Genomic DNA, 26855 nt, shown 5'->3' with positions numbered 1-26855 from the left:
GGGCGTGCGGGGGCGCGCGCGTGCGCAGGCCAGGCGCCCAGGGCCGAGGCAGAGCCGGGGAGCTGCCGCCAGGTCCGCTGTGGGTCCACGCCGCCCGCCGCGCCGCCCGCCAGCCCAGCGTCCCCAGCCGCCGCCGCCGCCGCCGCCATGGGAGTGCAGGTGGAGACCATCTCCCCCGGAGACGGTGAGTAGGCGCGCTCGGCGCTCCCAGAGTGCCCCCTCCGCCGCGCGCATCCGCTCACCGCTCCCGTCTGTCTGTCTGTCTCCTTAGGGCGCACCTTCCCGAAGCGCGGCCAGACCTGCGTGGTGCACTACACGGGTGAGTCGGCGGGTCCGCGGGGTGGGGGGGCCCGGCCCCGGGTGGCCTGTAGCCGCCGCCTGGGGGCAAAGGCCCGGGGCGTGGCGGCGGCGGCGGGGCCCGCGTGGCCCGAGGCGGAGGCCTGGGCGGTGGCAGCGCCCCCGAGGGGGCGGCCTCGCGCCTGCCGAACCCGGGACGGTGTGAGCCGGCGGTTTCGCGCTTCCCGAACAGCCCTGTGCCCACTGCACAGATGGGGAAACTGAGGTTTGGGGAGGCGAAGTCGCCGGCGCAAGGTCACATGCTCCGGAACGGGCAGAGCCCTGGCCCCGGACCATCAAAGGATTTGTACCATTTCTGTGTCCCGGGTGACACCCAGCCTCCCCTTCCGGCCCTCCCTTGGATGGAGATAAGAAGGGCGAGGTAATTTCCAGTCTGCGGAGGGGCCTCTTCCAAAGTCGGGATTCATCCTGGTTCCCAAGGCACGGCTTTGACTTCAGCCTGGCCTCGGATGAGCTAGATCCGCTCATCTTACTTTTGAGCCACTTTGAAATCCAAGCCTCGGTAGCCACGACGGCCTGGGCTGCCTGAACGTGTAATTTCGCCCCTCAGCCCCTGCCCCCCAACCCTTCTAGGAGTAGAGGTTTTCTCATCCCCATTTGAAAGTTAAGGAAACTGAGGCCCAGTTAGGGTAACGAACAGTAATGAAAACCAAAGGAGATTGTAGACCTTCAGCCAGAATTCAGACTTCAGAGTCTGGTGCCTTGAGACCATCTTTTAACTCCATGCCCTTACAAGGTCCTCCTGGGTTGTATTGGGGAGGGGGGTGGAGGCTAAGCAGGCGGAGACTCTGTGGCTGTGGGCTGGAGGGGGGGTGGTGATTGGTGTAGCTGCACTGTAGATTCGAATAACCTTCCCTCCCCGTCCTTCTTCCCCTTTCTCCTCCTTCCCACCCTTTTCTCTGTTCCTCCTCCCCCTTCCTCTGTTTCTTCTCCTTCCCTCCCTTCTCTTTTTTCTCCTCCTCCTCCTGGGTAGTAGGCTGTAGGCAGTTGTGACCAAGCTGCTCAGGCATAAGCTTTACCCTTCCCTCCCAGATTATGGGGGGAGCCCTGTGTTAAGGGAAGTGACTTTCACTGGGAAGGAGAAGGAGGCACCCAACATCCCCTTTCCCAGGCGTTTTGACTTATTTGGCTGTTTTGTTTCTCTGGCCCTTCTCCGTGGGCAGAAATGGGGGCAGGGGGTGGAGGGAGTCAAGAACTAGAACCTTTTAAAAGGCTACCAAAGGAGGAGGTACTGCAACCCATCTTCATAGGGAACTTTCTCGTGCCTGTGAAATGAAGCTGGAAAGTGGTTCTGACGTTTTTAAATGGCCATTTTTGTAGGCCATGGTCAGCACCCGAGCCTGGGAGGTCTAATGGAGGAAAGCTTGTCAGTTTGGTTGCTTGTGATCGGTGGGATGAGAAGAGTAAGCGTTGCCTTTTGCAGTGCTGGGGTGAGTGGGCAGTTAATGCGGTTCCCACCGCCAGCTTGGTGCGGACCCTGGGACTCGGAGAGGTAATGAGGTGACTGTCCCACCCCCATTTTATAAGTTAGCCATACTAGGATAACTGGCTCTATCTGTCTCACTCCTGAGTCTGTGCCCCTCAGCCTTGGCTTACCCGTCTTTTAGTGCTCATGGCGGGATTGGATCCACAGCATGTCGACAGAACCATGCCTCACTGTGCCTTTTGGTGAAATGTCCCCACACAGCACGTCTGGAGCCTTTCCTAAGAGAACAGATGGTCGTGGGACCCAGAACACCATCAGGGCTCCCAGTGCCTCTTCTCCAAGTCTGTGTTTTCCTTGAGGGTGGCACCCACCCACACATTCCCCGAACAGCCGCAGGACCCTGGCATGCATCAGGACAAAAGCTTTCTTTTTTATGTCATTTTTGATAAGCTCTACAAAGACGCCTCAGTGAGGAGCCAGCTCTGCCCCTTGCTCACAGAATAGGCTGTTCTTGGGCAGGCGGCTTTGTTCCTGTGGGTCTTTGCCACCAGCCTCCCAGGAAGAACCTGTTTGAGGCCTGTGGGGGCGTGAGAGGAATGGGTAGGCGCTTTGAGATTTCATCTGTAGCAGTGAAGGCTTTCAAGCCAGTGGGAGCAGAATTCATCTTGATGGAACATAATGGGGGTGGGGAGAGTTACCATAAGAACCTGAGGGTCTTCCCAGGCAAGGAGCCCACTGGGGCTCAAGAAGGGAGAAGAAATTCTCATAGCACTCCTAGTTTTTCTCCCTGTTTTTCTCTACCTGGTTGCCCCAGTATTCCCTTGTCGGATTCGTTTTTCTTTGCTTCTCCCAAGTGGAGATGTTGGATGTTGGAAGGCCCCTGTGTGCCCCGCCCCTCCCACCCCATGCCCAGTGTCTCCGTCTCCTTTTGAATATCCAGCTTACGTTGTTTGGCCGTGGGACTCCAATGATGATAGTTCCTAGGAGGGAAAAATCTAACTGGCCCAGGTTCAGGTCAGGCAAACACTCTTGATCCAGCCTGCTCTGGCCTGGTATCCCCTGCTGCTGACTGGGGGCAGGTCCAAAGAAAGAGCAGTGGAAATAAGGTCTCAGCCAGCAGAGACATGCATAGCCCAGGCTGACTTTGACCACATGGACATTTTAAGTGCCGCTGGTGGCTGCCAGTCGTAGCCCTGATGCCACTCTCAGGGCTCCCTCTGGTGCCTTCTGTGGCCCCTAGCAGAGCACAGCCTGCACGCAGCTTCAAAGAAAGGCCTGCGTCACCTCTTTGTGGTGCCAGAAGGGAAAACGAAAACTTTGCTGCCACCAGCCCAGCGCCTCCCAGTAGCATGACAGGCACTGAGGTGGGAGGAAGGAGGTGGAAGGGTAACTTGCCAAGTATGTGCCTTGAGGACCAAGTGGCTTCTCACAGCTCCCTCCTTGCCTCCAGTAGTTCGTCATCTGTATTGTTGAGCCTGTCCTGACACACAGCCAGGCTTGTGTCCCTTTTACTCATGTCAGCAGGCCACATGCCTGCCTTTGTCAGAGCAACCTTAGGTGGATTGAAGGAATTCTGGTTTTATCCTCCTGAAAAGTAACTGACATCATGTCCTTGGGGTTGGGTTTAAGCTGTCAGCAGCCTGGCTTCTAAACGAGGAGGACCAAGGGTCCTTCAGCCCTGTCTCCTCAGAAGGTCCACTTAGAGGGCAGCCGAGGTGACCACTGTCCTGCAGCCCTCTCCCCAGCCCCTTGCTTCTCTTTAACCTCTGTCTCCCCTCCCCTCTCCTCTCTACTTTATTCCGTCCCCCCCCCCCCCCCCCCACCAGCCGAGTGTTTCTCGGCTGATCGGATGTCTGGAGGAAGGCTCACCCCCAGCAGAGGCTCCTCCGACGGGCCCCCACTCGGTGCTGACTTCAGTCAGAGAGGCTGTGACTGGAACAGGACCCTGTTTCCTTCCTACGGCAGGTGTTCACTGAGCAGCAGCGACAAGCCAGGCACTAGGGACATGGCCAGTGGACGACATAGGCAGAGACCTGATGTGGTGGGGCTTCCTTGCGTGGCAAGGCCCAGGCAGGTGCGAATGTCAGGTGGGGAGAAGCACTGTGGAGAGGTGAAAGCAGAGTGCAGGCGTGGGCAGGGGGTCGCTGCTTTTGGGGAGAGTGGTTGCCAAAGGCCTCTGACAAAATGACACGCTAATATTTACCCACGGGAAGTTGAGTGAGCGGTGTGGGTGTCGGGGCAAGAGTGTTGCAGGCAGAGGGCCCGAGGCTGGGGCGTGCTTGGTGTGGTGGGAGAATGGCAAGGAGACCCGTGTGGCTGGACCGGAGGGCGTGAGGGGAAAGCGGTGGGAGGAGGGGTGATGGGGGGGCCTTGCAGGTTGGTGACTCTCTCTCTGAGTGAGATGGCAGCCCTAAGAGGGTTGTGAGCTGACCTGGATTTTAACAGGCCCGCTCCCTTCTGGCTCCTGTGTGGACGTTGAACTTTTTGAGGGCAGGGACAGAAACAGGGTTCCGGTTGTATCCTGGGTGTGTGGCGTGCCAGCCTGGGCAGGTGGGGAGAGGTGGTGCCAGGTGGACGGTGATCCCCGAAGAGGAAGTGGGCCCTTGGCTAGGTTTCGGCTCTTGCCCCTGCCGGATAACATGTTATGAGAGCTCAGCCGAATTGTCCCACTTTTCTCAGCCTCCGTGGCCATCCGTAAAATGGGAATAAGAACACCTGCCAGGAGCAGTGACAGTGCTGCTGTTATTATACGACTGTATGAAGGCTGCTCGTGTCCCAGGCACTGGGTGATGCGTTCCCCGCCCTCCTCCCCACCCCACCCCCCCCCCCCCCGCCCTTCCTCCCACCAGCACTGCCCGTGATGTCTCAAGTGGGAGAAAGGCAGAGCCCCGGTGTCAGCCCTCAGTTCCTGGAGTGGCCCAAACTCCCACGCAGGGCGGGGTTGGCCCTGAGACCTCAGCCTCTGTTCCTCTACAGATAGGGAAATGGGCACTTATAAGAGAGATGGGTCTGAGTGAGGATTCAGGTTAAAAAAGGCTAACCTTGGGGCCCCTGGGTGGCGTAGTTGTTAAACGTCCGACTCTTGATCTCGGCTCAGGTCATGGTCTCATGGTTCCTGAGTTCAAGCCCCGCATCAGGCTCTGCAGTGATATTGCAGAGCCTGCTTGGGATTCTGTCTCTACTTCTCTCTGACCCTCCTTCACTTGTGCTCAGTCGTGCGCTCTCTCTCTCTCTCTCTCTCTCTGTCTCAAAATAAATAAACTTACAAAAAAAATTTTTTTTTTAGATAAAATAGGTCTAACCTTGCCTACAGAATAGAATAAATTGGCTAAGAAAGTTGTAGCTGAGTTGCTAAACGTGGGTACCGAGGGGGGTTGTTGGTGTTTGTTTTCCTTTCTTGTGTCTTGAGGGGCACGAGCCGAGCAGAGTTGGGCCGTGGCAGCTTGGCTGTGTAAGCCGAGGTGTTGGTCCTTTTTTTTCCATGGAAGCATAGCTGACACACGACGCTTCGTTGGTTTCAGGTGTACGACACGGGGATGTGACAAGTCCGTGCGTTGTGCTGTGCTCACCACCAGCACAGCCGCCATCTGGGGGTGTCCGTTCCTCTTCTCCTCGAGCTTCCTTAACATAATGGGGTTTTAACATTTTGGAAATAGACCTTGCTACGGAAGCATCATTTTCTTTCCTCTGGGATCGTGGTTACCAGAGTACAGAATCCTGCAGGTGCCCTTTTCTCCTTCCACCGGTAAGAGTAGGAGGCTCGCCGGTCTTAAGTGAACCAAAGGCCCCATAGCATGCTTGTGTATGTGTATGTGTGACTCTTACTTGCGAAGTTTTCACACATAGAGAAAAATCTAAACAAATAGCCACGTGCCCACCACCGAGATTCTGTGATGGTTGACATTTTGTTGAGTTTGCCATTTCTGTCTCCTTACAGAATATGCGTGTGTGTGTGTGTGTGTGTGTGTGTGTGTGTGTGTGTGTACATGTGATCTGTGGGTTTTTCACGGAGTCATTTCAGCCACAGACATCATGACACTTTAAATACTCGAGCATGCTGTAAGAATACGGATATTCTCCTTATCCTCCTACTGGTCACACCTAAGAAAATTTGAAATGACTTAAGTGACCTAAAACCAGATGCATTATTGTAACCCCCCCCCCCCCCCCAGTGGTCCTGAAAGTGTTTTTTCTTTCTTTAAACCAGAATTCTTTTAAGTTTTACTCATTGCAGTTGGATGTTGTGTCTACTGCCAATCTAGGAGAGGCCTCGTGCTGGTTTTTTCTTAATGGCCCTGGTTTTTCAAAGAGAACCGTCTTGTGATCTTACCGAATGAATGCCCTGCGTCCGTCCACTCGTTTTCTCCCGGTGTCATCTGGCCGCTTCCGCCTCGTGTCGTCTGCCGTCCAGTCATGCCTGGTGCTGTGTGCTCGATACTCAGCACACCGTGGGGAACAGCATTATTGGTGGTGCCGAATTTGATCTTTTCTGTAAGGGTACGTTTCCCCCTTCGCAGTTAGCAGCAGTTAGTGGGGCCTTGGGCATCCTGCCCGTGCCTGGTCTCCTCCACCTTCCCCCTCTGGTGTGGACATCATTGCTGATTCTTGCCAGAAGTCTCCATTTCATTGGCATTTGCAAAGAGGCGGTTTTAAAAATTCCTTCATACCTTCCACATTTATCAGCTGCCATTCCATAAGATAGGGTAGAGCTTAATTCTTTCCCTTTAATTTAAATCTTCATTTTAAAGAATTTGTTTTGTCATCTTTCCCAGGGGTGGCAAGAGACTTTCCCCCCCTTTATCCACTTGTTTGTTTGTTTGTTTTTAGTATATGGACTCATAGTAAATTTTCCTGAGGGCTTAAAATCACTGATGCTCATTATCCTTCTTGATCCTCACGTTGTCCCAGATTCGGCCAGCAGGAGCCCCTTTGGGCTGGCTCCGGTACCCTTTTGATATGCTCGCCCTACTCCCTAGTCACTTCCTTGGTGTCCCTACTCTGGTCCTGGCATCAGTTGTTCTCTCCAGAGAGCTCTGGTTCCTTTCAGTAGGTCTCATGGGCTTTTTTTTTTTTTTTTTTTTTTTTCATTAACAGCTTTATTGGATATAATTTATGTACTATAAAAATTTAACATAGGCTTTTTAACTTGAATGTTTTTGGTGGTTAGAAACTGATTTTATGGGGCACCTGGCAGTAGAGCATGTGACTCTCGATCTCAGGGTCATGAGTTCAAGCCTCATATTGGGCGTGGAGCCTACTTAAAAACAGATTTGGGGGGCCTCTGGGTGACTCAGTCGGTTAGGCGTCTGACTCTGGCTTTTTTGGCTCAGGTCGTGATCTCACGGTCTGTGAGTTTGATCCCCATGTCAGGCTCCGAGCTGACAGTGTGGAGCCTGCTTGGCATTTTCTCTCTCTCTCTCTCTCTCTCTCTCTGCCCCTCCCCAACTCTCAAAATAAATAAAACATTTTTAAATAACTGATTTTATGAGGTGCTAATGGGTTCATTGTATCTGTAAACTAGGAATTGCTTGTCTGCTTTGGGATTTTCTCTAAAAATAGTATTGTCACCTTTTATTTCTCCTGGAAAAGGCTGGGGGTACTTTGGATAACTTAGGCATGTACTATTCAGTTCTCCCTTTTGGTGCTTATGATGATGTTTGTTTATTTTCATTATTTTTTTTTACCGTTTATTAATTTTTGAGAGAGAGAAAGAACACAAGCGGGGGAGGGACGGAGAGAGAGAGAGAGACATAGAATCTGAAGCAGGCTCCAGGCTCTGAGCTGTCAGCACCGAGCCTGACTTGGGGCTCAAACCCGTGGACTGCGAGATCATGACCTGACTCTCACATGACTGCGAGATCACTGACTGAGCCACGCAGGTGCCCTTGTTTATTTTTATTTCTATTTTTCCTCTCCTGTTCTTGTACCTACTTGAAGAACTCAACTGAGTCCTTGTGTGCCTTCCCCTAGCTCACTTTAACTTCGGCCAGATAAATACTAGCTGTGGAAAGAGGAGGAGGAAAGGGAGTGGGGAGAAACAACCCTCTCCTGGGTGCTGTCTTCTGTTCTCAGTGCCTTTTCTCTCCCCTCCCAGGAGCTCAGACCACCCTGGCCCACCTCCAGTTCCTGGGACACACCAAGGGCCCCCCCCCCCCCCCCCCAGAGAACTCTCTGGCCCTGTGCTTAGGTGCCACCACTCCCCACCTCAGGCAGACTCCTATCTATCACACTTACATGGCACCCCCCTCAGTGGGTCTTCCCCGATTGACCCTTGGCTAAAGTGGTTCTTCACAAATGCATCACACACGTACCTTGGATTCTCCGGCAAGGCATCTGTCCATTTCCTTCATGGCCTTCCTCGCGGTCAGGTTGTATACAGTTACACCCACCCTTTCCCCAGTAGACTGCAGGCTTCAGGAGGCCAGAGGCCTAGTGGTGGTGTTCTCCAGGGCCTCTCCCCATCAGTGCCTGGCATGGAGTCTCTCAGGGACAGTTTGAATAGTGGTCACTTAGGACTCTAGCTGGAGTGGAGAAAGGCCACATTCCTGTTACATTTGGTATAACGTTTCTGTTTCCTTTAAGCTAGAATAAGAGCAAGAATCTACCTTCTGCACTTTGCCCAATCCCCGTGGATTAGTAAAATTGTGACTGTTTTCTCTCACACCTACTACACACAGGGCAGCACACCAAGCCCTTCCCTCAGTCATTCAGCAAACATGTTAGGAGCTGGGGAAGGCTTCACCCTTGCCCTTGAGGTGCTTACCTTGAGGGAGTGCCTTCCCCTGCACCTACCTTTTCGAGAGAAGGGCCTTGAGCAGCCCCCACCTGGAGTGGAAGGGCCACGTGGTCTTGGATGTGTATGGCTCGGGCCGGCAGGAGGGGAGAGCTTGCCAAGTGTGTGCAATGGCCTGGAGGGGGAAAGGGTGCCTTTGGTTTCTCTACAAGCACTCACTGACTATCGATTATGTGCAAGGCACTGTTCCGAGCACCAAGAACATAGGACTGAAGAAGACACAGTGCCCGTCCTCGTAGATCTTACACTGTAGTGGGAAAGTGGTTAACAAGCGAAGATATATTGTATGTTAACCAGTAAGTGTGAAGGAAGGGACAGGAGAAGGTTTAGTTTTAGATAGACCAGGGAAGACTTTAATGAGAGAGTAACATTTGAACCAAGACCTGAAGGGTGTGAGGGAGTAATCCATGTGACCATCTGGTAAGAGCATTTTAGGCAGAGGGAACAACAGGGACAAAGGCCCTGGGGGTGGGCGTATCCCTGGTGTGTCTACAGAACAGAAGGAAACAATGTTCTTGCAGCGGAGAAGTATGAGAGTCACCAGGGATGAAGTCAGAGGGATGGCAGTGTGGGGTGGCAGCTCTTACAGGGCCTCCTAGGCCATTTTCAGGACTTGAGATTCTGTTCTGAATAAGATGGGGGGCCGTGGGAGGGTCTTGAGCAGAGGAGTAGTAGGGTCTGGCTTGTATTTTAAAAGAATGTCCCTCTAGCTGCTGTGTCAAGTTTAAACTGTAGGAGAAAAAGGGCAGACGCAGGGATACCAGGGAGGGGATTACTATGGTCATCTGGGCCCAAGCCCCAGAACTCACGCCATTATACCCTACAGCCTCCCGCCTCCGTGTTTTCTGGAAAAGAAGAAAAGCTAAAGATCATGCATATTTCTCCCATTACCAAATAGCCACTGTTAAGTATTGTTTTCCTTCTGTGGGCTCTCCCCCACCCCGCCCCATGAGATACAATGTGGCGGTATTTTTACTCATATTATGATAAAGTGGAAGATGGAGAGGCATGCCCACAAGGATTTTATTCTGGTTTGTGTACTTCCCATCATGGGATCTCCTTTGAAAATACACTTTTGGTCATAGAATCTAAAGAGATTTAGCAAAAGTTTAGGAGCATTTCCAGATAACAGAGGGGATGTGTTCTTGTGCTCAGTTGGTGCAATGGTGGGGAGGAAGCCGGCTCTCTCTTTGGGTAGGCACTTGGCCTTCGATCATACCACGTTTGTGGGGCTGTCAGAGCTCCCAGTTCAGGAAGGTTGCCCTGGGAGTGCAAACCCAGAGACCTGGAAATGGACATGAGACATAAACTTTGAATTCATATGTCTTAGCTATCTCAGGTGTAGAGTCTCTTTTCATTCATCATGATGGGGACTAGTGGGTAGTTGATCGTAAAAATGACATGACTTCTCTAAACATTTTATTTCAAATCCAAACATAAATCGTTTACTCAAGGCCCATGTCTTTCTGTTAGGATGGCTCTTCTGGTAGAGTTTCCCGTCAAGGTTCTTGTAAAAACTAATTTGGATTCTTTTAAAGCCAAAACAGCAAGGACTGTTGGGAGGTCATCTCAACGCCCAACCTTTCTATATGCTTAAGATTTCTTTCTTCAGACATACATCCGTCTCATCCACACAGTTACTCACGAGCAGTATTTTTCAGTGACTTGCCTTTATTGAGTCTTTCCAAACAGCTAGGACCACTCTTTTTTTGTTGTTCACACTCCTGTTTCATTTTTTTGCATACTGTTTGATTATGTTTTCTCTACTCGGTAAGTATAACTGACATAAGTGAGTCTGGGAGTCAGCATAGCTGACCAGCCCTTGGTAAGCATAAAGCTCACATGGGAAAAAAGAAATGAGCATCACTAGAGACTAGGAGATACAGGCTCTTTCTCCACTCTGGGGCTGTGCATGCTGCGGTTTGTAGGAGTCTTTGGTGAGGCAGTTAAGTTAAAGGCTGTTGAGGAAATTTCTGTACATAAGGAGGAGAAGGAAACAGCTAAGCCTGGGTCGGTACATCCATTTGTATCTAGGTCAGTACAGCCATTTGAGAATGTTCCAGGTGGCTTTGAATGCACGTCTGCAGAAAAATTGGTGACTTTCGGTTCAGTTTCCCCACCTCCATTCAACCATTGTACTTTTGTACTTAAGAAAACACGTGTTGAGGGGCGCCTGGGTGGCTCAGTTGGTTAAGCCTCCCACTTCGGCTCAGGTCATGATCTCGTGGTTCGTGAGTTTGAGCCCCGCGTCGGGCTCTGTGCTAACAGCTCAGAGCCTGGAGCCTGCTTCGGATTCTGTGTCTCCCTGTCTTTCTGCCCCTCCCATGCTCATGCTCTCTATCTCTCAATAATAAATAGACATTAAGGAAAAAAATTAAGAAAATACGTGTTGAGGGGCACCTGGGTGGCTCAGTTAAGCGGCCGATGTCAGCTGAGGTCATGATCTCTTGGTTTGTGGGTTCGAGCCCCGCATCAGGCTCTGTGCTGACAGCTTGGAGCTTGGAGCCTAGAGACTGCTTTGGATTCTGTGTCTCCTCTCTCTCTGCCCCTCCCCAGCTCGTGCTCTGTCTCTCAAAAATAAACATTTAAAAAAATTAATAAAAGAAAATATGTGTCGAATTGAACATAGAAATCCTTTCTCCCTCTTCCAACTGTGAATGGCAAGAGCTTTGTTTTGTTTGGAGGTTGGGATGTTCTTTGTTGTTGTCATTGTTTGATTTAGCTTTGGGTTTTTTGTTTTTAATTTAAAAACTTTCTAAATTCTGCACCCTGCAAAATGCCTATGAAAACCACCTGCAAAGATTCCATCCGCAACCGAAAACCACACTGTGAGTCACAAGCTTGAGCTGCAACAGGTGCTGGAGCCCTCGCTACCGGTGCCTTGTGCAGCCACTTCCCTTACCCTGTAGTGGGGATATGGGGGTGCTGCCCCCCTGAAGCCCTGGAGGTAGCTCCATTTCTGTTGGATTATTAGTGAAATAATAACCCAGTGGTCCTCTCGAGTCTCCACATCCTGGCCTTGGGTCTTAATCACTGCTTCTTGGGCAGTGACTCGGGCCAAGTACCAGGAGCAGAGTCCGAGGGCACGTGCTCCTCAGCAGCTGCTGGCCAGGTCTGCCTTTGCTGGTTCCTTCTGAGCGAGCACACCCTGAAACAGAAGAGCAGCAGGAAAGAGCAGGCTGCTGTGGGGGAGGTGAACTTGAGATTGTTCCCCACATTTTTTTTTTTTTTAAGCCCTCCTGCTCCCTCCCCAGGGATTGGAGTCTGGTTCTTCCCCAAAGGAACAGCTAAATCGTTCGGGAGGAAACTCAGACAAAGGTGACATAAACTGTCTTGCAGCCAGAGGCTGCTTTAACACTCTCTCCTGCAACCCTTTCACACAGGCTTGTGCTTTTAACTGGAGACCCCCAGATTTTCACATTTTTTCTCACTGATTAGTAATTCAGAGGTGCTAGAAGTAAAAGCTGCCATTCTGGGATTACCCCTCAGATCCTTCCTACCGTACAGGGAAGAGGTCTAAATATGGAAGCCTCATGCTTGTCCTGCTGATTCTTAAAAATCGTGCAGGCAGAGCCAATCTTAAAGTAGTCGCGAGTGCCGCCAGCACTGCGGGTGCCAGGGGTGGAGCTGAGTACATAGCACATACAGGGACACAGCACTTTGCGTCCAGGTCTGTGACCTTAAGCTGCGTTCAGTCAGGAGAGACAAAAATTCATTCTCGAAAGGGAGACTATGGAGCCATCCCAGGCGGTCTGTGGACCATGAGGCGTAGCTTTGTGTGTAGTCAGAAGGGACATCGGTCGGTTCCGCAAATGGAGGGCCATGCCGTTGCTGGTTTCTGCTGGGAGTGCCCTTTGGAGCTTAGAGTGTCAGCTGTCAGGTCTGAACTGTAACCTCAGTTGCCTTCTCTCATCAGAGCGTGCTTTCTCTAGGAAATTACGGCACTGGCTTGGCAGGTGGTTTCACCGTTCAAGGGCTCCCGGTCCTGGCACACAGATGTCCAGAGTTGGGAGCAACTGCTGAGACTTGACGGGCCGCCTGCTTTCCTTGCCCCCTCCCTAAGCAGAGAAAGTCCCTCGCCATCCGCCGCCAGCTTGGGTGTAGGAGGTAAACGCACGTAGGATTTCAGCGAAGCACACTTTCTTCACTTTTTTTTTCCTTTCGGAAAAACCCCCCAGTTTTGTAGAGGCCTAATTGACGTTCGATAAACTGCAATTAATGTGTACAATTTCCTAAGTTTTGGTATGTCCCTTCGTTATCCTCTGAAACCTCCTCTTTCCATCCCCAACAACCACTGGTGCGCTTTTCTGTCAGCAGAGTTTGTATTTTCTAAAGTTTTGTATATACGGAATTGTACAGTGAATACACCCTTGTCTGGCTTCTTTTGCTCAGCATAATTATTTTGAGATTATGCTGTTCGTGTATCAGTAGCTCATTCTTCTTTATTGCTGAATAGGTTCCTACTGTGTGGATGTGGTTTGTTCATTCACCAGTTGGCAGATGTTTGGGTTGTTCCGGTTTTTGGCTATTCAAGGGAGGCTGCTGTGCATATATGTATATAAGTCTTTTTGTGTGGACATAGGCTGATATTTATCCAAGATGAACGGAATGGCTGGGTCGTATGGGAGGTGTATGTTTCACTTAAACGGGCCGGCCTGTTGTCCAGAGTGGTCGGTCCACTTGATATTCCCAGCAGCAGCAGCGTGTGGGAATTCCAGTTCCTCCACATCCTCACCAGTGCGTGATTATGATCAGTCTTTTTAGTTGTACTCTTTCTAATTCAGTAGTCGTCATATCGCCTGGTGGTTTTAATTTGCCTTTTTTCAGGGAAGTATCTGTTCCAATCTTTTGTCCCTTTTTAATTGAGCTCTTTCTTTTCCTATTGTGGAGTTTTGAGAGCTCTTTATATATTCTGGACACAAGTTCTTTATGAGGTACATGCTTTCCAAAGGTTTTCTCCCAGTCTGTGGCTTGACTTTTCATTCTCTTAAAAGTACGTTTTAAAGTGCAGAAGTTTTTAGTTTTGATGACGTTCAGTGTATCCTTTTACGGATGCTGCTTTCTGGCCTCATGTCTAAGAAATCTCTGCCTAACCCACAGTCACAAAGATTATTTCCCTGTGTTTTCTTCTAGAAGTTTTATAGGTTTCATGTTTACAGTTTTTGGGTTGATACTTGATGATGTGAAGTATAGGTCCATGTTTTTACTTTTTTGCCTATGGGTGTCCAGTTGTTCCGTCCCAGTGTCATTGTCGTCTTTGGACCTTTGGTTTGAATCTTACTGCCCTTCTCTACTGATTCTAACAACTGTCAGCTCTGGGTGAGTTTCAGTTGATTGGTTAGTCTCTTTCATTGTGGGTCGTGTCGTCCCGCTTCTTTGCATGTGTGCTAATCTGGATGCTAGACATTGTGAATTTTACCTTTTGAGGTGCTGGCTATTTTTGTTCCTATAAATCTTCTTGAGCTTTGTACTGAGAAGCACTTAAGTTACTTGGAAACAGTTTGATCCTTTTGGATCTTGTTTTTATGATTTGTTAGGTGGGTCTGGAGCAGTGCTCAATTTGGGGCTGATTATCCCCCACTCCTGAGATGAGATCTTCTGGATATCCTCCTACTCAGTGCCTCATAAACCATGATTTTCTCCAGTCTGGCTAGCGGAACAGTCACTGATCCCAGCTCTGTGTAAGCACTGGGCACTGTTCCTTCTAATCCATCCTTTAGATCGTTCTTTTCCTGGCCTTAAGTAGTTTCCTTAAACGTGTGCTGATTAGTTTTCTGCTGAATACTCAAGAGGGACCCTCTGTAAATCTCCGGGGATTTCACTCTACACTTGTCTCCTTCCTGGTTTGTGTCCTTTGGACTCCCAGCTGCTTTGAGCTCCATCCAGGTCCCTCTCCCCGGAAATGCCCAAGGCTGTAAGCTGGGCATTCATAGGGCTCGGCTCGCCTTGCTAGTTCCCCATCTCTCAGGAATCACTGTCCTTTGTTGCAGTGTCCAGAGTCTTGTCTTAAAAACCATGTTTAGCTGTTATCTGGGTTATTTCTCTGTCTCTTGCTCTCTTTTCTTTTCTTTTTTTTTTTAATTTAATTTTTTATTTTTTTTTTACATCCAAATTAGGTGGCATATAGTGCAACAATGATTTCAGGAATAGATTCCTTAGTGCCCTTTACCCATTTAGCCCATCCCTCCTCCCACAACCCCTCCAGTAACCCTCCATATTTATGAGTCTCTTCTGTTTTGTCCCCCTCCCGGTTTTTATATTATTTTTGTTTCCCTTCCCTTATGTTCATCTGTTTTGTCTCTTAAAGTCCTCATATGAGTGAAGTCATGATTTTTGTCTTTCTCTGACTGACTCATTTCACTTAGCATAATACCCTCCAGTTCCATCCACATAGTTGCAAATGGCAAGATTTCATTCTTTTTGATTGCCGAGTAATACTCCATTGTAGATATATACCACATCTTCTTTATCCATTCATCCATCGATGGACATTTGGGCTCTTTCCATACTTTGGCTATTGTGGATAGTGCTGCTATAAACATGGGGGTGCATGTGTCCCTTGGAAACAGCACACTGTATTCTTTGGATAAATACCTAGTAGTGCGATTGCTGGGTCGTAGGGTGGTTCTGTTTTTAGTTTTTTGAGGAACCTCCATACTGTGTTCCAGAGCGGCTGCACCAGCTTGCATTCCCATCTCTCTCTCTTTTCATGACGGAGGTTTTGTTTTGTGTTTTATTTCATGTGTTTATTTCATGCATTTCATTTTGTTTTTGTTTCTGTGTGGGTTTTGTTTGTTTGTTTGTTTGTTTCGTGGGAGGGTAAATCTGATCCCTAATACTCCACCTTTGCCAAAGCTATTTTGATGTAACAGCTTCTGTCATATTCTGCATTCGGCACTGACCAACCTAATTCACACTCTAGAAAACACTGTACACATATCCATTTCTCCTTCTTAATGGACACTGCTTCCTCTCCTACATCACCTCCTCACCTGGCCTGACAACTTACAGGCATATATAAGGTGGTCTTTTCCTCCCCATTGGGGAAGCCCTCCTTCTAGCCCCTCCTTGCCCGTATAGCCTGTGCCAGTTGCGTGGCATCTTGCGCAGCTCTAGAGGTGATGTTTACCCTTCAGACTTAGATTATAAGATAACCCCTCCTCGGGCGTAAGGCACCCCACCATTACCAACACCACCACCCACCCTTCCTTAAGAAGATTTCTCCTCCAAGGAAGTGGGAGTAGGTGAGATTGACAGGTGGGAACAGTAGTCTGAAGTTGTGGAGCAAGGCTCATGTCCTTGTCCCAGGAGAAACAGCTCATCTGAAATAGGGGAGGAGAATAAGGATCCTCAGCAAAGCTCCTGCTTACAGCCCCTTTACTTAGAAATCCTTCTTGGTTTTTCTGGTTTCTTAAAGTAGTAGGGAAAGGCTTTGTCCTTCAGTGTCCCAGAAAACCTGAAGAGATCTGGGGCTAGACAGACATGCTCCCAGACCCACAGTCTCTGCACTGAAGAGCATCCATTTCTCCAGGTTGGCTCAACAGCAGGTAGCACCTTTTGTGTTTGGCCTGGAACTGGTCAGACAGTAAGCATCTGGAGATAGCTTGGCAATGCATTTAATCAGGTATGAAAGGGAAGTGTAGGGAGTCTGTCCCCATACCCTGTGGTTTCTCATTGCAGTCAGAACATGATCTTGCCCTGGTTGGGGTCATGTTCCTATTTGGCTGAAAGAGGCTAATTCTTTTGTAGATACACTGTATTTTTAAAATTTTTTTTTAAATGTTTGTTTATTTATTTATTTAGAGAGCACAAGCAAGGGAAAGGCAGAGAGGGAGAGAGGGATATAATCCCAAGCAGGCTCCGTACTGCCAGCATAGATCCCCATGTGGGGCTTGATCCACGAACCACAAGGTCATGACCTGAGCCAAGATCAAGAGTCAGACGCTCAACAGACTGAGCCACCCAGGCACCCAGGTATACGATATCTTTTAAACTGTGAGTTGCAAGCCAGTAGTGTATTATGACGTAAATTTAGGGGGTCACAGTCAGCTTTCTTTTTAAAAATGAGAAGTGCATCCCATGTCGTAACTATTACGTGTAAGTCTTGTTTTGTTGATAAACATTTATGTGTCCTGGGTCCTGGCAGGGCACGCTGGTCTGCTGTCAGAACGGTGACGGCTCTTTGTGGTGTGAGTTGTTGAGCTCCAGTTTTACCCCCTCATGGCAGCACTGCAGTGGGGTGTGTGTTGTGTACATATCCAGTAAAGGGTCACCTCATACCTGTTCGGTTATTTTCAGTAATATTTCAGCTGACTTAAGGCAAAGCAGATTTTTAACCACCTCAGAACCTAAAGCTTGAGGGAGGCAGTGTGGGGCTGGTTCATAATAATGGGACAACTACTCTGTGGTACTCCTGACCTTCTCATGGTTACAAAGTGGCTGCCAAGGCTCCAGACATCACATCCTCACATGATGGTGTTCAACAAGAAGGGAGGGCAGGAGTTTTCTTCCTGAATGGGTTTCTTTTTTTTTTTTACCCGTGAGGCAGGTCTTTCCAGCAGGGCTCCAATAGACTTCGCAGTTGATCCTAGTGCCCAAACTGGCCCATGTGCCCACTCCACACCAACCCTGGTGAAAGGCTTAGATTGATTCCAGTTCATCTCCTGGGCCATGTTGTTGCTGCTCCTGGAAAGTTGTTCAGTTGGAAAGAGGGATGGGAGTACTTGGTCTGGATTTTCCAAGGGTGTGGAATGTGCAACAGCCTGGGTTCCAGATGGCCCTCTAAGCAGGTTTTTCTGTGTGTGTGTGTGTGTGTGTGTGTGTGTGTGTGTGTGTGGTGTTGTTGTTGTTTTTAATTTTTCTTTTTAATGTTTTTTTTTGAGAGAGACAGAGACAGAATGTGAGTGGGTTGAGACAGAGAGAGAGGCAGACACAGAATCCGAAGCAGGCTCCAGGCTCTGAGCTGTCAGCACAGAGCCCGACGCAGGGCTCGAACTCATGCACTGCGAGATCATGACCTGAGATGAAGTCGGACGCTCAACCGACTGAGCCACTCAGGCGCCCCTTTCTCTGTGTGTTTTGTCCAGCCAGCCTTCACAGGCATGGCTCAGAGGTCAGGGACCACCCTGTCTTCTAGGCTCTTTCCCAGGGGGCTTCCTCACCTAGTGATTTACATATCAAGGCTGCTTAGGAAGCCCTGGGGCTCTATTCAAGGTCTCCTTAAAAGAACACAGACCAGGAAGAGGCTGTTTCTGGTCTTTGGTCTCCTTCATAGCTCTCAGTCCCCATTGGGCTAAATGAAAGCCTTTTGCTAGAGCCAGGCCCCACTACCCACTGACTCTGACCTTGGGTGAGTTAACTAAGCCTTGGAGTTGATTTCCTTATTTTTGTTGCAAGCAGTCTCGGTGGGTGCACGGAAAGGCTGTCTGGCTGGTCAAAGAGCGGATTCTGAGAATCCAGCTCATTGTCTGCTCTCACCCTTGATGCGGGGTTCAGTTAGGCTGGGTTCCGTGTATGCAGTAGAGCCTCCAGGGGAATGTCTACAGTGAAGGTGGACACCTATTCTCCCAGCTACTCATTTATAGGAAACTGTTCAAGTCCTGTCATTTGTCACTTCTTTCATCTGGTGGTAGTTGTGTTCTGGTGGAGAGATGAGCTCCGTGTACGCCCCAGCTTGCTGGTCGTGGGGCCTCAGTTGCTGGCTGTGCACTGACCTGGCAGGGGTGGGGCCCCGTCCTCCCGTCTGCCTCATGGTCCTCAGCTCCCAGCTCTAGGCTTCCGGCGGGGTCAGCACCCGCTCTGCTTGGGACATCTGTCTGCCTTCCTGCTCCGTGAGGACAGCAGTTCCCGTTCCCGCCACTGCCCATTTCCTATTCGTCAAAGTACAGCTAGTCTGGTGGCTCTGATAAAGCTCTCAACTGCTCTCTGCTTCCCTATCCCGCTTACAAGTCTTGACATTGTTTTTTAAGTTGGGATTTTGTTAGGGTTTCCCTCCTCCTCTAGAAGTGGCCAAACTCAACAGAATTTTGTGTTTCACGGGGTCTCCTGAGCGATGCTTAGAACCGTGGAGGCCCCCCACCCCCACCCCACGGCCCCCAGTGAAACCTGCTCTGTTAGCTGTATGTCAACAACTGGCTTGCCCTTCCAGTCTGGGATGGACGGCTCTCCCGTCGGTCCCTCTGGCTTCCCAAGAACCCACTGCAGACGGTTGTCTTTGAAGGAGGGGCTGCAGGTGTATGTCCCTGTTGTGGCATTCACCCTCTGGCGTCTCCACCTCTGCAAGTCCCCCTTTGAATAGTGGCTGCCATTGTGGCTCGTCCGGCTCCCCGGACACGGGGGTAGTCCAATGAACGTGGCGTTTGGACTGCTAGTCTAGCTTGGGCAGGCGGCTTCCCTTCCCTCTGCCTCAGTTCCTTCCTCTGTGAAATGGGGACAGTGCTGGTGGAGGATCAGGTGCGTGCAACGTCGCTGACTCCGGGTGGAAGCCCTGCCCGCAGTTCGGCTGGAGCTGCCTGGGGGCCACCAGGAGAGGTTTGTGGTGGCTCTTGCATGGCCGCCTCTCCGGCCGTCCGACGCCCACTGGTGTCCTCCAGTTCGGTTCGGCTGTGCCGCCGCCCGCCATCAAGGAAGGCCTGTTGCTCCTGGGCTGTGTGTGACTTTTAGCTGTTGCGTGTGCCTCCGGGGCCCACGGCGACTCTTAGTCCGGGGGCAGGGGTGCCGGGAAGCCCCGTCAGGAGCGCGCAGTTCCCCGTTCTCACACCAGGTAGACAGCCGCCTGCCTCTGGGGCCCGGCCCGCTGCTCAGAGGCGGGAAGAACATGCGCAGACCCGGGTGGAGGGCCCGTCCCAGCTGCGGAGGCCCCCGGAGGACACGGGACGCCCTGCCGGGCCCTTCAGCGCTGGCGTCTGGGACGGCCACTCTGCTGCCGGCGTCTGACCGGTCGCGCCGTCACTCCTTGTCGCTCATGTTACAACTGCCCTTTTTCACAGGGATGCTTGAAGATGGAAAGAAATTTGATTCCTCCCGGGACAGGAACAAGCCCTTTAAGTTTATGCTAGGCAAGCAGGAGGTGATCCGAGGCTGGGAAGAAGGGGTTGCCCAGGTATGCTCTCGTTTGTTTTGTTTTGTTTCCTAGTGTTTACCTTTTAAATGATGCTTGTGGCTAGGACATTCACGTGGTTCAGAAATCAATGAAGGTGTAAGTGGAAAATTTCACTTCCGTCCCACCCCGTCTTGCCAGTCCCCTCACCCCCAGGAAGTCATGTTACTAACGTTTTCTGTAGAGTTTCTTCAAGCACGTACTTTTTTTCCCCCCGCTGTGGACCCACACAGTGTTCTGCCCTTTGCTTTTTCACTGAATCTCTCTTTCACGCTTTATATATCTGCACATAAAGAGGGGAGGAGGCTCTCTTACCACATTCCCTTAGGTGGGTGAACAGTAATTGACGTGATCGGTGCCCTATTGATGGTCATCTCCAGTGCTTTGCTGTCATAAACAGTGCCGCAGTGACCAGTCTTGTGTGGACTTAATTTTACATTTGTGTGAGCGTTGCCGTAGGCAGACTCTCAGAAGTCGGGGTGAGGGCTTCACTGGCTGTGCACGCTGTATTTTGACACTTTGCCAAGTTGCCGTCCGTAGGGATTATACCGAGCTGCCACCAGCAGGCTGTGAGGGGGCCTGTCTCCTCCCAGCCCCTCCAGCACAGTGTGTCGTTAAACTTTTGGATTCAGGACAATACAGCGAGTGAAAAAAAATGTGGTCTTGGTGTGGTTTTAATTTGCATTTGTCTTATTATTGGCCCTGTTGTGTCAGACCGCTTCCGAGAGGTCATACTCCTGGAGAGAGTCATTTTGTTTGTCTTGAGTCCGTTTCCTCGGCCCTTCCTCCCCGTTAGTGTAAACAGCTTTTGTTCTGCCAACATGACAGAATTCCCAGTGGACAACAGGGGACCCAGGGTTGCCAGATTTCAGTTGGGCTCTAGCCTTCCATCGAGCCCAGCAGGTTTTTTCTCGGCGCTGACCAGGTTCCAGCGTCCTGAGACTCGGGGCTTTATGTCAGCCCTGTGTCATAGGTAATTAGTCTCTTTCCTTCCACCAAAGAGAACTGAAATGTAACCAAAGTGGAGAGAAAGATTTCTGTCTTTCTCTTTTCCAGAATACACACTGATTTATCTCCAGATGAACTGTTTAACCTGCAGAAACTTTAAGCCACCCCACCCCCCAAGCGTCTAGATTTCTGTTCCTGCAGGGCAGAGGGTTGGCAGTGCGAGGAGGAGAGAGGATCTTCATGGTTTACTTCCCTTTGGAAATCTCTGTCCCCACTGCCCTCGTCTGGCTGGCTCTTGGTCTGTAGCCCATCCCCCAGCGACCATGCCACCCATTGTCCACACCACAGCCATCTTCTGTGGCTGTTCCGGCACTGGAACAATAACTGCGTTGTGTTCCAAGAGCCGTAGCTGCCCCCGAGATAATGTTATCAGCCTATTTTACATCCCAGGCTTGGTGAGGCCTCGCGGGTGTTGGGGAGATGCCCAGCCAACCCCCGGACCCACAGCTCTGTCACTTGTGAGAAGTCTGAGTGGTCTGAGACCTGCATAGAGCATCTTTGAAACTCCACGGGGTATTTGTTTGAGTGAGTTAAAAGCACAGGAAGAAGGGGGGTTATCTTGTGCCCCTTTTCCTTTTCTTCTGAGATCGTTGTTTTGCTTTTACATGTTTACAGGTACGCAGTCCTGCCACAGGTACTGTTTTGGCAGCTTGCTTTTTTTCCTCTGACTGTGTCTGGGCCATCTTTCCGTGTTAGTGCATTTAAGGCCACTGTGTTCTTTCTGGTGGCTGACCCATGTTGCAGATGTGCCAATGAAACCACTCCCCTTATAATGAGCATTTCGGGTTGTTAGAAGATTCTGGAAGTAGAATTGCTGAGTAAAAGGACATGATCTTTTTTAAATTTTTTTATTTTATTTTAGAGAAAGAGCGTGAGCTGGGGAGAGGGGCAGAGGAAGAGAGAGAGAATCTCAAGCAGGCTCCATGCTCAGGGCGGTCTGAGGCAGGGCTCGATCCCACAGCGCTGGGATCATGACCTGAGCTGAAATCAGAAGTCAGATGCTCAACTGGCTGAGCCTCCCAGGCGCCCCAGGACACGAACGTTTTGAAGTTCATTAGATTAAGCCATAATGCTTTTAACTACTCTTATCACCGTAGTTCAGCGTGTCCTCGTTTCCCAAAGGAGAGGGGAACACGGTTTCTGAGTTGTGTTATAGAGGAGCGCAGCCTGCAGCTCTGTCCTTAGTTGCTGTCTCCTGGGCTGGGTCAGGGAGCCAGGAGTGCACAACGGAGGGCTTAGCGGAGAGTGCTGGAAAGGTGGGCAGAGCAGAGAGCCTGCTCACCGTTCAGAAAATATATATTGAAACTCACTTAGTGTAAGTTTTGATTTGGAAATGAAAAAGGACAAATGTATTTTTTTTTTTAATGTTTATTTATTTTTGAGAAAGAGTCAGAGTAGGGGAGGGGCAGAGAGAGAGGGAGACACAGAATCCGAAGCAGGCTCCAGGCTCTGAGCCATCAACACAGAGCCTGATGCGGGGCTTGAACTCACAGACTGTGAGATCATGACCTGAGCCGAAGTCGGACGCTCAACCGACTGAGCCACCCAGGTGCCCCCAAATGTATTTTTTAAAGTGAAAAATTTCCCTCCACCCTGGCCACTGTACTCTCTCCTCCCCATGAAAAACCTGGTATTATTTGTGTCCTTCCAAAGGTGTTTTCTGTTTATCTAGGCAAGGTACAAGTATATAAATATTTCCCTCTTTTTACACTATTGGTAACGTACCATACATGCTTCTTTGTAAAATTATGTTTTTTAAAAAGTTTTCTATATGTCTGACTAGAAGTATAAATAAAGTACAGAAAAAGTAGACTACCCCATATATTACCTTCTGTGTGTGTGTGTGTTTTCTTTTAAAGCGGAGTTTTGATCAGAATACTTTTTTAAGAGTGTAGGTGCCACACACATATGCTTTGGGTGACAGGCCACCAAAGGACTGAGTGGTGACACTTCTGTGGCGCTGGCTGCCCAGAGCCGGGTCAGTAAGCCCTGGGCAGAAAGGTGGTTTTTATCTGCCATTGGGCCCCTGAGAGCCAGATGCAGGGATCGTGCAGCCTGACTGTCAGCCTCCACGTTCCGCACGGTCGCTGTCCTCGCCCCACTATGCCGCACCAGCACACCCCGGTAAACGGCCCTGCTTCTTACAGGGACAGCTGGGGAGGGCGTCCAACTGAGTCTCTCTCTTTGTTCTTTTCACAGATGAGTGTGGGTCAGAGAGCCAAACTGACCATCTCCCCAGACTACGCCTACGGTGCCACCGGCCACCCAGGCATCATCCCACCGAATGCCACCCTCGTCTTTGACGTGGAGCTTCTGAAACTGGAATGACAGGGACAGCCCCCCTCGAGCCCCCTGCGCCCCGTTCTTGGGTGAGGAGCTGAGTGCCCAAGGGCCTCCTACCGCCTTGGCACCCCCCCCGTTTACCGGCTGTTTTCTGGGTAGCAGAACCAAAAAGGCCTTGGGTTCCCCCTGCGTTCTTGCGCTATTGGGTAGTGTTTCGATTTTAGTTACTGGTATACACCTCAGATGCCACAGTTGGTCATCCTGGGGAAAGGAAAGGCACGTGCTGTTGAGCAGACTCATTGGGACGGGGCCGCTGATAGTAGCTGTTGAAATAAAGTATGTTTTTGTATATAATTTGCAAACTAAAACCGAGCTGGGAACCGGAAATACGGCCAAATTTGTAACGCTAGCATTTTGGTTCTGTAGAAGTAAGACTGTTGAGGACTACACCCTAGTGTGTGCAGCCCCCTCGCCATGTAGAGTGTGGTCACTGCCTGTCAGGGGGTGTGAGAGAGGCACTGTCACCCGAGCCAACTGCCTCGGGGGCAAGTCCGGGACCCTGGAGCGCTCAGGCCAGCTCATTTTCCGTGCATGGGAAGCTGAGGCCAGGGCGTGCTTTTGAAATGTAGAGGACACTCCCAGACACTCCTAGGAAAGGACCTTAGGGACCATCAGCCTTCCTGCATAACAGGTGAGGAAACCGAGGCCTGGAGAGAAAGACCTTACTCGAGGTCACTTCCAGACCGTGGCAGACTAGCACCAGAACCCCTTCCTGGGCTTGTTTTCCTTCCTTTACCCTCATTTCTAGGAAGCCAAACTCCATGTCGTAATGACTCATAACTTTTCATGTGGGTTTTAGGATCATAAAACACACGAATGGTGTCATCTTTCCAGCTGGCCCTAGACCTCTACTTTTGCCCCCTTCCTGGCCCTTGGAGCCAGAGGACCACAACTGGGGCCTGAGGGAGAATGCCTTTGTTCGAAAGTGGTCACAGGTGGCTGCCAGCCTGTCTGTTATGGTCTAACCTTGTCCTGCTCTGGACTCCATTAAGCACAAGGGCTTTTGAAATTCTTAGCTCTTTTCCTCTCCCTGTGCTTTGAGCCCTACATACCTGGGTCATACAGACCTGGGCCAGTTTGCTGACCTTGGCTTCTGTACTTGTCATTCTTACTAGGAAGGAACTCCTTACAGAGCCTCTGTCTGCCCAAAGGTCTATACCTAATCTAAACCCTCTTTCCTGTTCTCTGAGAGTTAAGCCCTTTGGACGTAAAAGTATTTGAGGAGAGCCTTGGGATTGTCTTGATTTGGGTACCAGCGTTCTATAAATCTGGTCGGATGGAGGGAGGGGAAGGAAGGGAGAGAGGGCTGTGAGTCACCCTGGCCTACACCTCCCCACACACGGCCAAAGAACATCTCAGACCCTCTTGCAGAGCTCTTGATGGAAAGCCCAAGGGCAGATCTGGAAAGTTGTAGGTTGGAGTAGATGAATAAAGACTGCAGACATTGTCTAAATCCCTTCAACATGAAGGATATACCAACGTGGGGTTGTGCACACGGAAGTCACCTGGGAAGCCTCCTGATGCCCAGGCCACACCTTCGGCCACTTAACCACAATTACTGGCAGTGGGATCCAAGCATTGCAGTTTTTTAAAGCCCCCCAGGTGATTCTTGTGTGCATCCGGCTTGGAGACCCAGTGACCTTGGGGAACTGTACCGTCACTGCTCTCCTCAGCAGGTAAACGTAAGCTTAGGTTCAAAACAAAACAAAAAAACTGCCAATTGAGGCAGGAAGGAGCCTGCTCACCTGGGAATCCAGCCCAAGCCCGGCCAAGCCCGGCCAGAGCGGAAGGCCAGAGCGGAAGTGGCTCGTTCAAAGGGAGACCTGGGAACTCTTGGGGGAAGGGACCTGCCGTGGCAGACAGCCTCGAGTCCGCCCCCCGCCGCGCACGCAGGGCACTGTGCTGCCGGAACTGACAGGTTTTCTGTCCCCAACAGATGTGCCGTGGAGGGATGTGGCGCCTCCAGATGCGCACACGCGAATCCGTATGGAGCTTTTCCTGATGTTCCACTACACTCTTTGTATAAACATCGACCCCGACTGAATGTGTTGTCACCCGGCTTCGCTCTTTCCCTTTCTCCTCGTATGTGTGTTGACCTAAACTATCTGCCGTAAACCTCAAGTTACTCATTTTATTTCGTTTTCGTTTTGGGGTGAAGGTTCAGTTTCAGTCTTTTGGATCTAGGTTTCCACTTAAGTATTAGTCAAGTATTAACAGCACAAGTAATGGGTTAATTTTAGAATAGGAATTGGTGGGGGTGGGGGGGGTTGCAAGAATCTTTATTTTATTTTATTTTTTTTTTGGATGAAATTTTTATCTATTATATATTAAACATTCTTGCTGCTGCGCTGCAAAGCCATAGCAGATTTGAGGCGCTGTCGAGGGCCGAATTATCTCCAAGTTGAGAGATGTCCTTGGGTTGAATTAAAAGCCCTACCCAAAACTGAAATGGGGAGGGGGAGGAGAGCCTTTGCCTCCACTGCCCTGCCCCACCCTCCCCTTAAACCCTCTGCCTTTTGGAAGCAGATGGTTCTCACTGCGATGTTGGACACTACAGGTATCTGTCCCCAGGCCAGCAGGGACCTCTGAAGCCTTCTTCGTGGCCTGGCTTCCCCCCACCCCCCACCACCCACCCACCCCCCCCCCCCCCCCCGCCCCTCCATCCTGTGGTTTTTCTAACGGATATTCAGGACTTTTGTAATCTCATAGCTATCCAAGCTCCACTTCCTAAATTTTAAGAAACTTTAATCGAAAGTTTAAATTGAAGGTGCTGTTTGTAGACACTTAACACCCAATGAAAGCCCAGCCATCATGACAAACCCTTGAGTGTTGTCTTGAGAAAAATGATGCTGGTCATCACAGCTTCAGCATCTCCTAGTTTTTGATGTGCAGCATTGATGTTCAGCTCCCCCTGCTGATCTCAGAGTTTCCTGCCTTTTCCTCCCCCCTCTCACCCCTTTGCTGTCCTGTGTAGTGATTTGGTGAGAGAAATTATTGCTGCCTATCCCCCACCCCCACCTCCCTGCACTATGTATAAGTTCCAAGTTTTATTATTGCAATAAAAGTGCTTTATGCTGGCTTTTCTCAGCGCTGTGTGATGGCGGTTACTTTCAGGTGCCTCCTCGGGCCGTTTGGTCCAGGGGGTGGGCTAGGGGCTGTGACAGCGGGGATGTCGTGTCAGAGGTTGCGTTTTGGCAGAAGGACTGCCGCAGGGATGTCCTTCCCTGTTGGCCCCTCTGGGGGTGGGGGGCAGTGGTACGTTTGTAACTCCACTGGTGGAGAGAACTATCAGGGAGCGCCCTCCTCCCCCTGCCGCACACCCTCAAATGTCTTACCCAATATGTGTTCTGAGTAAAGCACTCAGCCAGGTTCTCTGGAGTTACCAAGAAGTTGGAGGCAGCGACCAGCTGTTAGGAGATGAGCCACCACCCAGTTGATGTGCTGCAGCAAAGTGATGGAGGGTGACGAAGGGAAGACCGGGGCTTTGAATTGGTGTTCCTTGGTGACATTGGGGTGGAGGTTGTTTGTCATGTGGGGAGGCTGGCTGCTAGCTTCCCCAGCCCCTACCCTGTGTGTGTGAGCAATACCCCCCTCCTCCCTTGTGACGGAGACCATTGGTAATACTCCCACACCTTCCGCAGGTGCCCTGGTTGAGAGATTTTTCTGGAGAGAGCTTGTTCAACGAGTTGCCTGACGATTTTCCAAATCCATCTCTTTGTTTGAAGTCACTGGAGCAATATTTCGGGGTCACAGCTCGTTTTTTCCAAAATTCCCTTATAAAAATCATCGAACGACAATGAGAGATTTTTATAGCAAACCTTTGTATACCC

At 50.5% G+C, this 26855-nt stretch overlaps 1 protein-coding gene across 1 annotated transcript; it reads left to right on the top strand.

Annotated features, from left to right (window-relative positions):
- The first annotated feature begins 24 nt into the window (after nt 1–24).
- Nucleotides 25–26112, top strand: FKBP1A (FKBP prolyl isomerase 1A). Its single transcript, XM_019458942.2, has 5 exons — nt 25–184; nt 272–319; nt 19565–19677; nt 22882–23051; nt 24962–26112. The coding sequence occupies exons 1-4, from the start codon at nt 148–150 to the stop codon at nt 23008–23010; spliced, it is 327 nt and encodes a 108-aa protein (XP_019314487.1). The 5' UTR covers nt 25–147; the 3' UTR covers nt 23011–23051; nt 24962–26112.
- Nucleotides 26113–26855: the final 743 nt, after the last annotated feature.

The sequence above is a fragment of the Panthera pardus genome, unplaced genomic scaffold, assembly GCF_024362965.1.
Source record: "Panthera pardus isolate Hobbes unplaced genomic scaffold, ASM2436296v1 HiC_scaffold_25, whole genome shotgun sequence".
NCBI classification, from domain to species: Eukaryota; Metazoa; Chordata; class Mammalia; order Carnivora; family Felidae; genus Panthera; species Panthera pardus.
This window is presented reverse-complemented; position numbering and strand designations above follow the sequence as displayed.

Coding starts and splice junctions, on each gene's coding strand:
- FKBP1A (XM_019458942.2), top strand. CDS start 148: ATGGGAGTGCAGGTGGAGACCATCTCCCCCGGAGACG. Junction 320..19,564: donor CTGCGTGGTGCACTACACGG/GTGAGTCGGCGG, acceptor CCTTTTTCACAG/GGATGCTTGAAGATGGAAAG. Junction 19,678..22,881: donor GGGAAGAAGGGGTTGCCCAG/GTATGCTCTCGT, acceptor TTCTTTTCACAG/ATGAGTGTGGGTCAGAGAGC.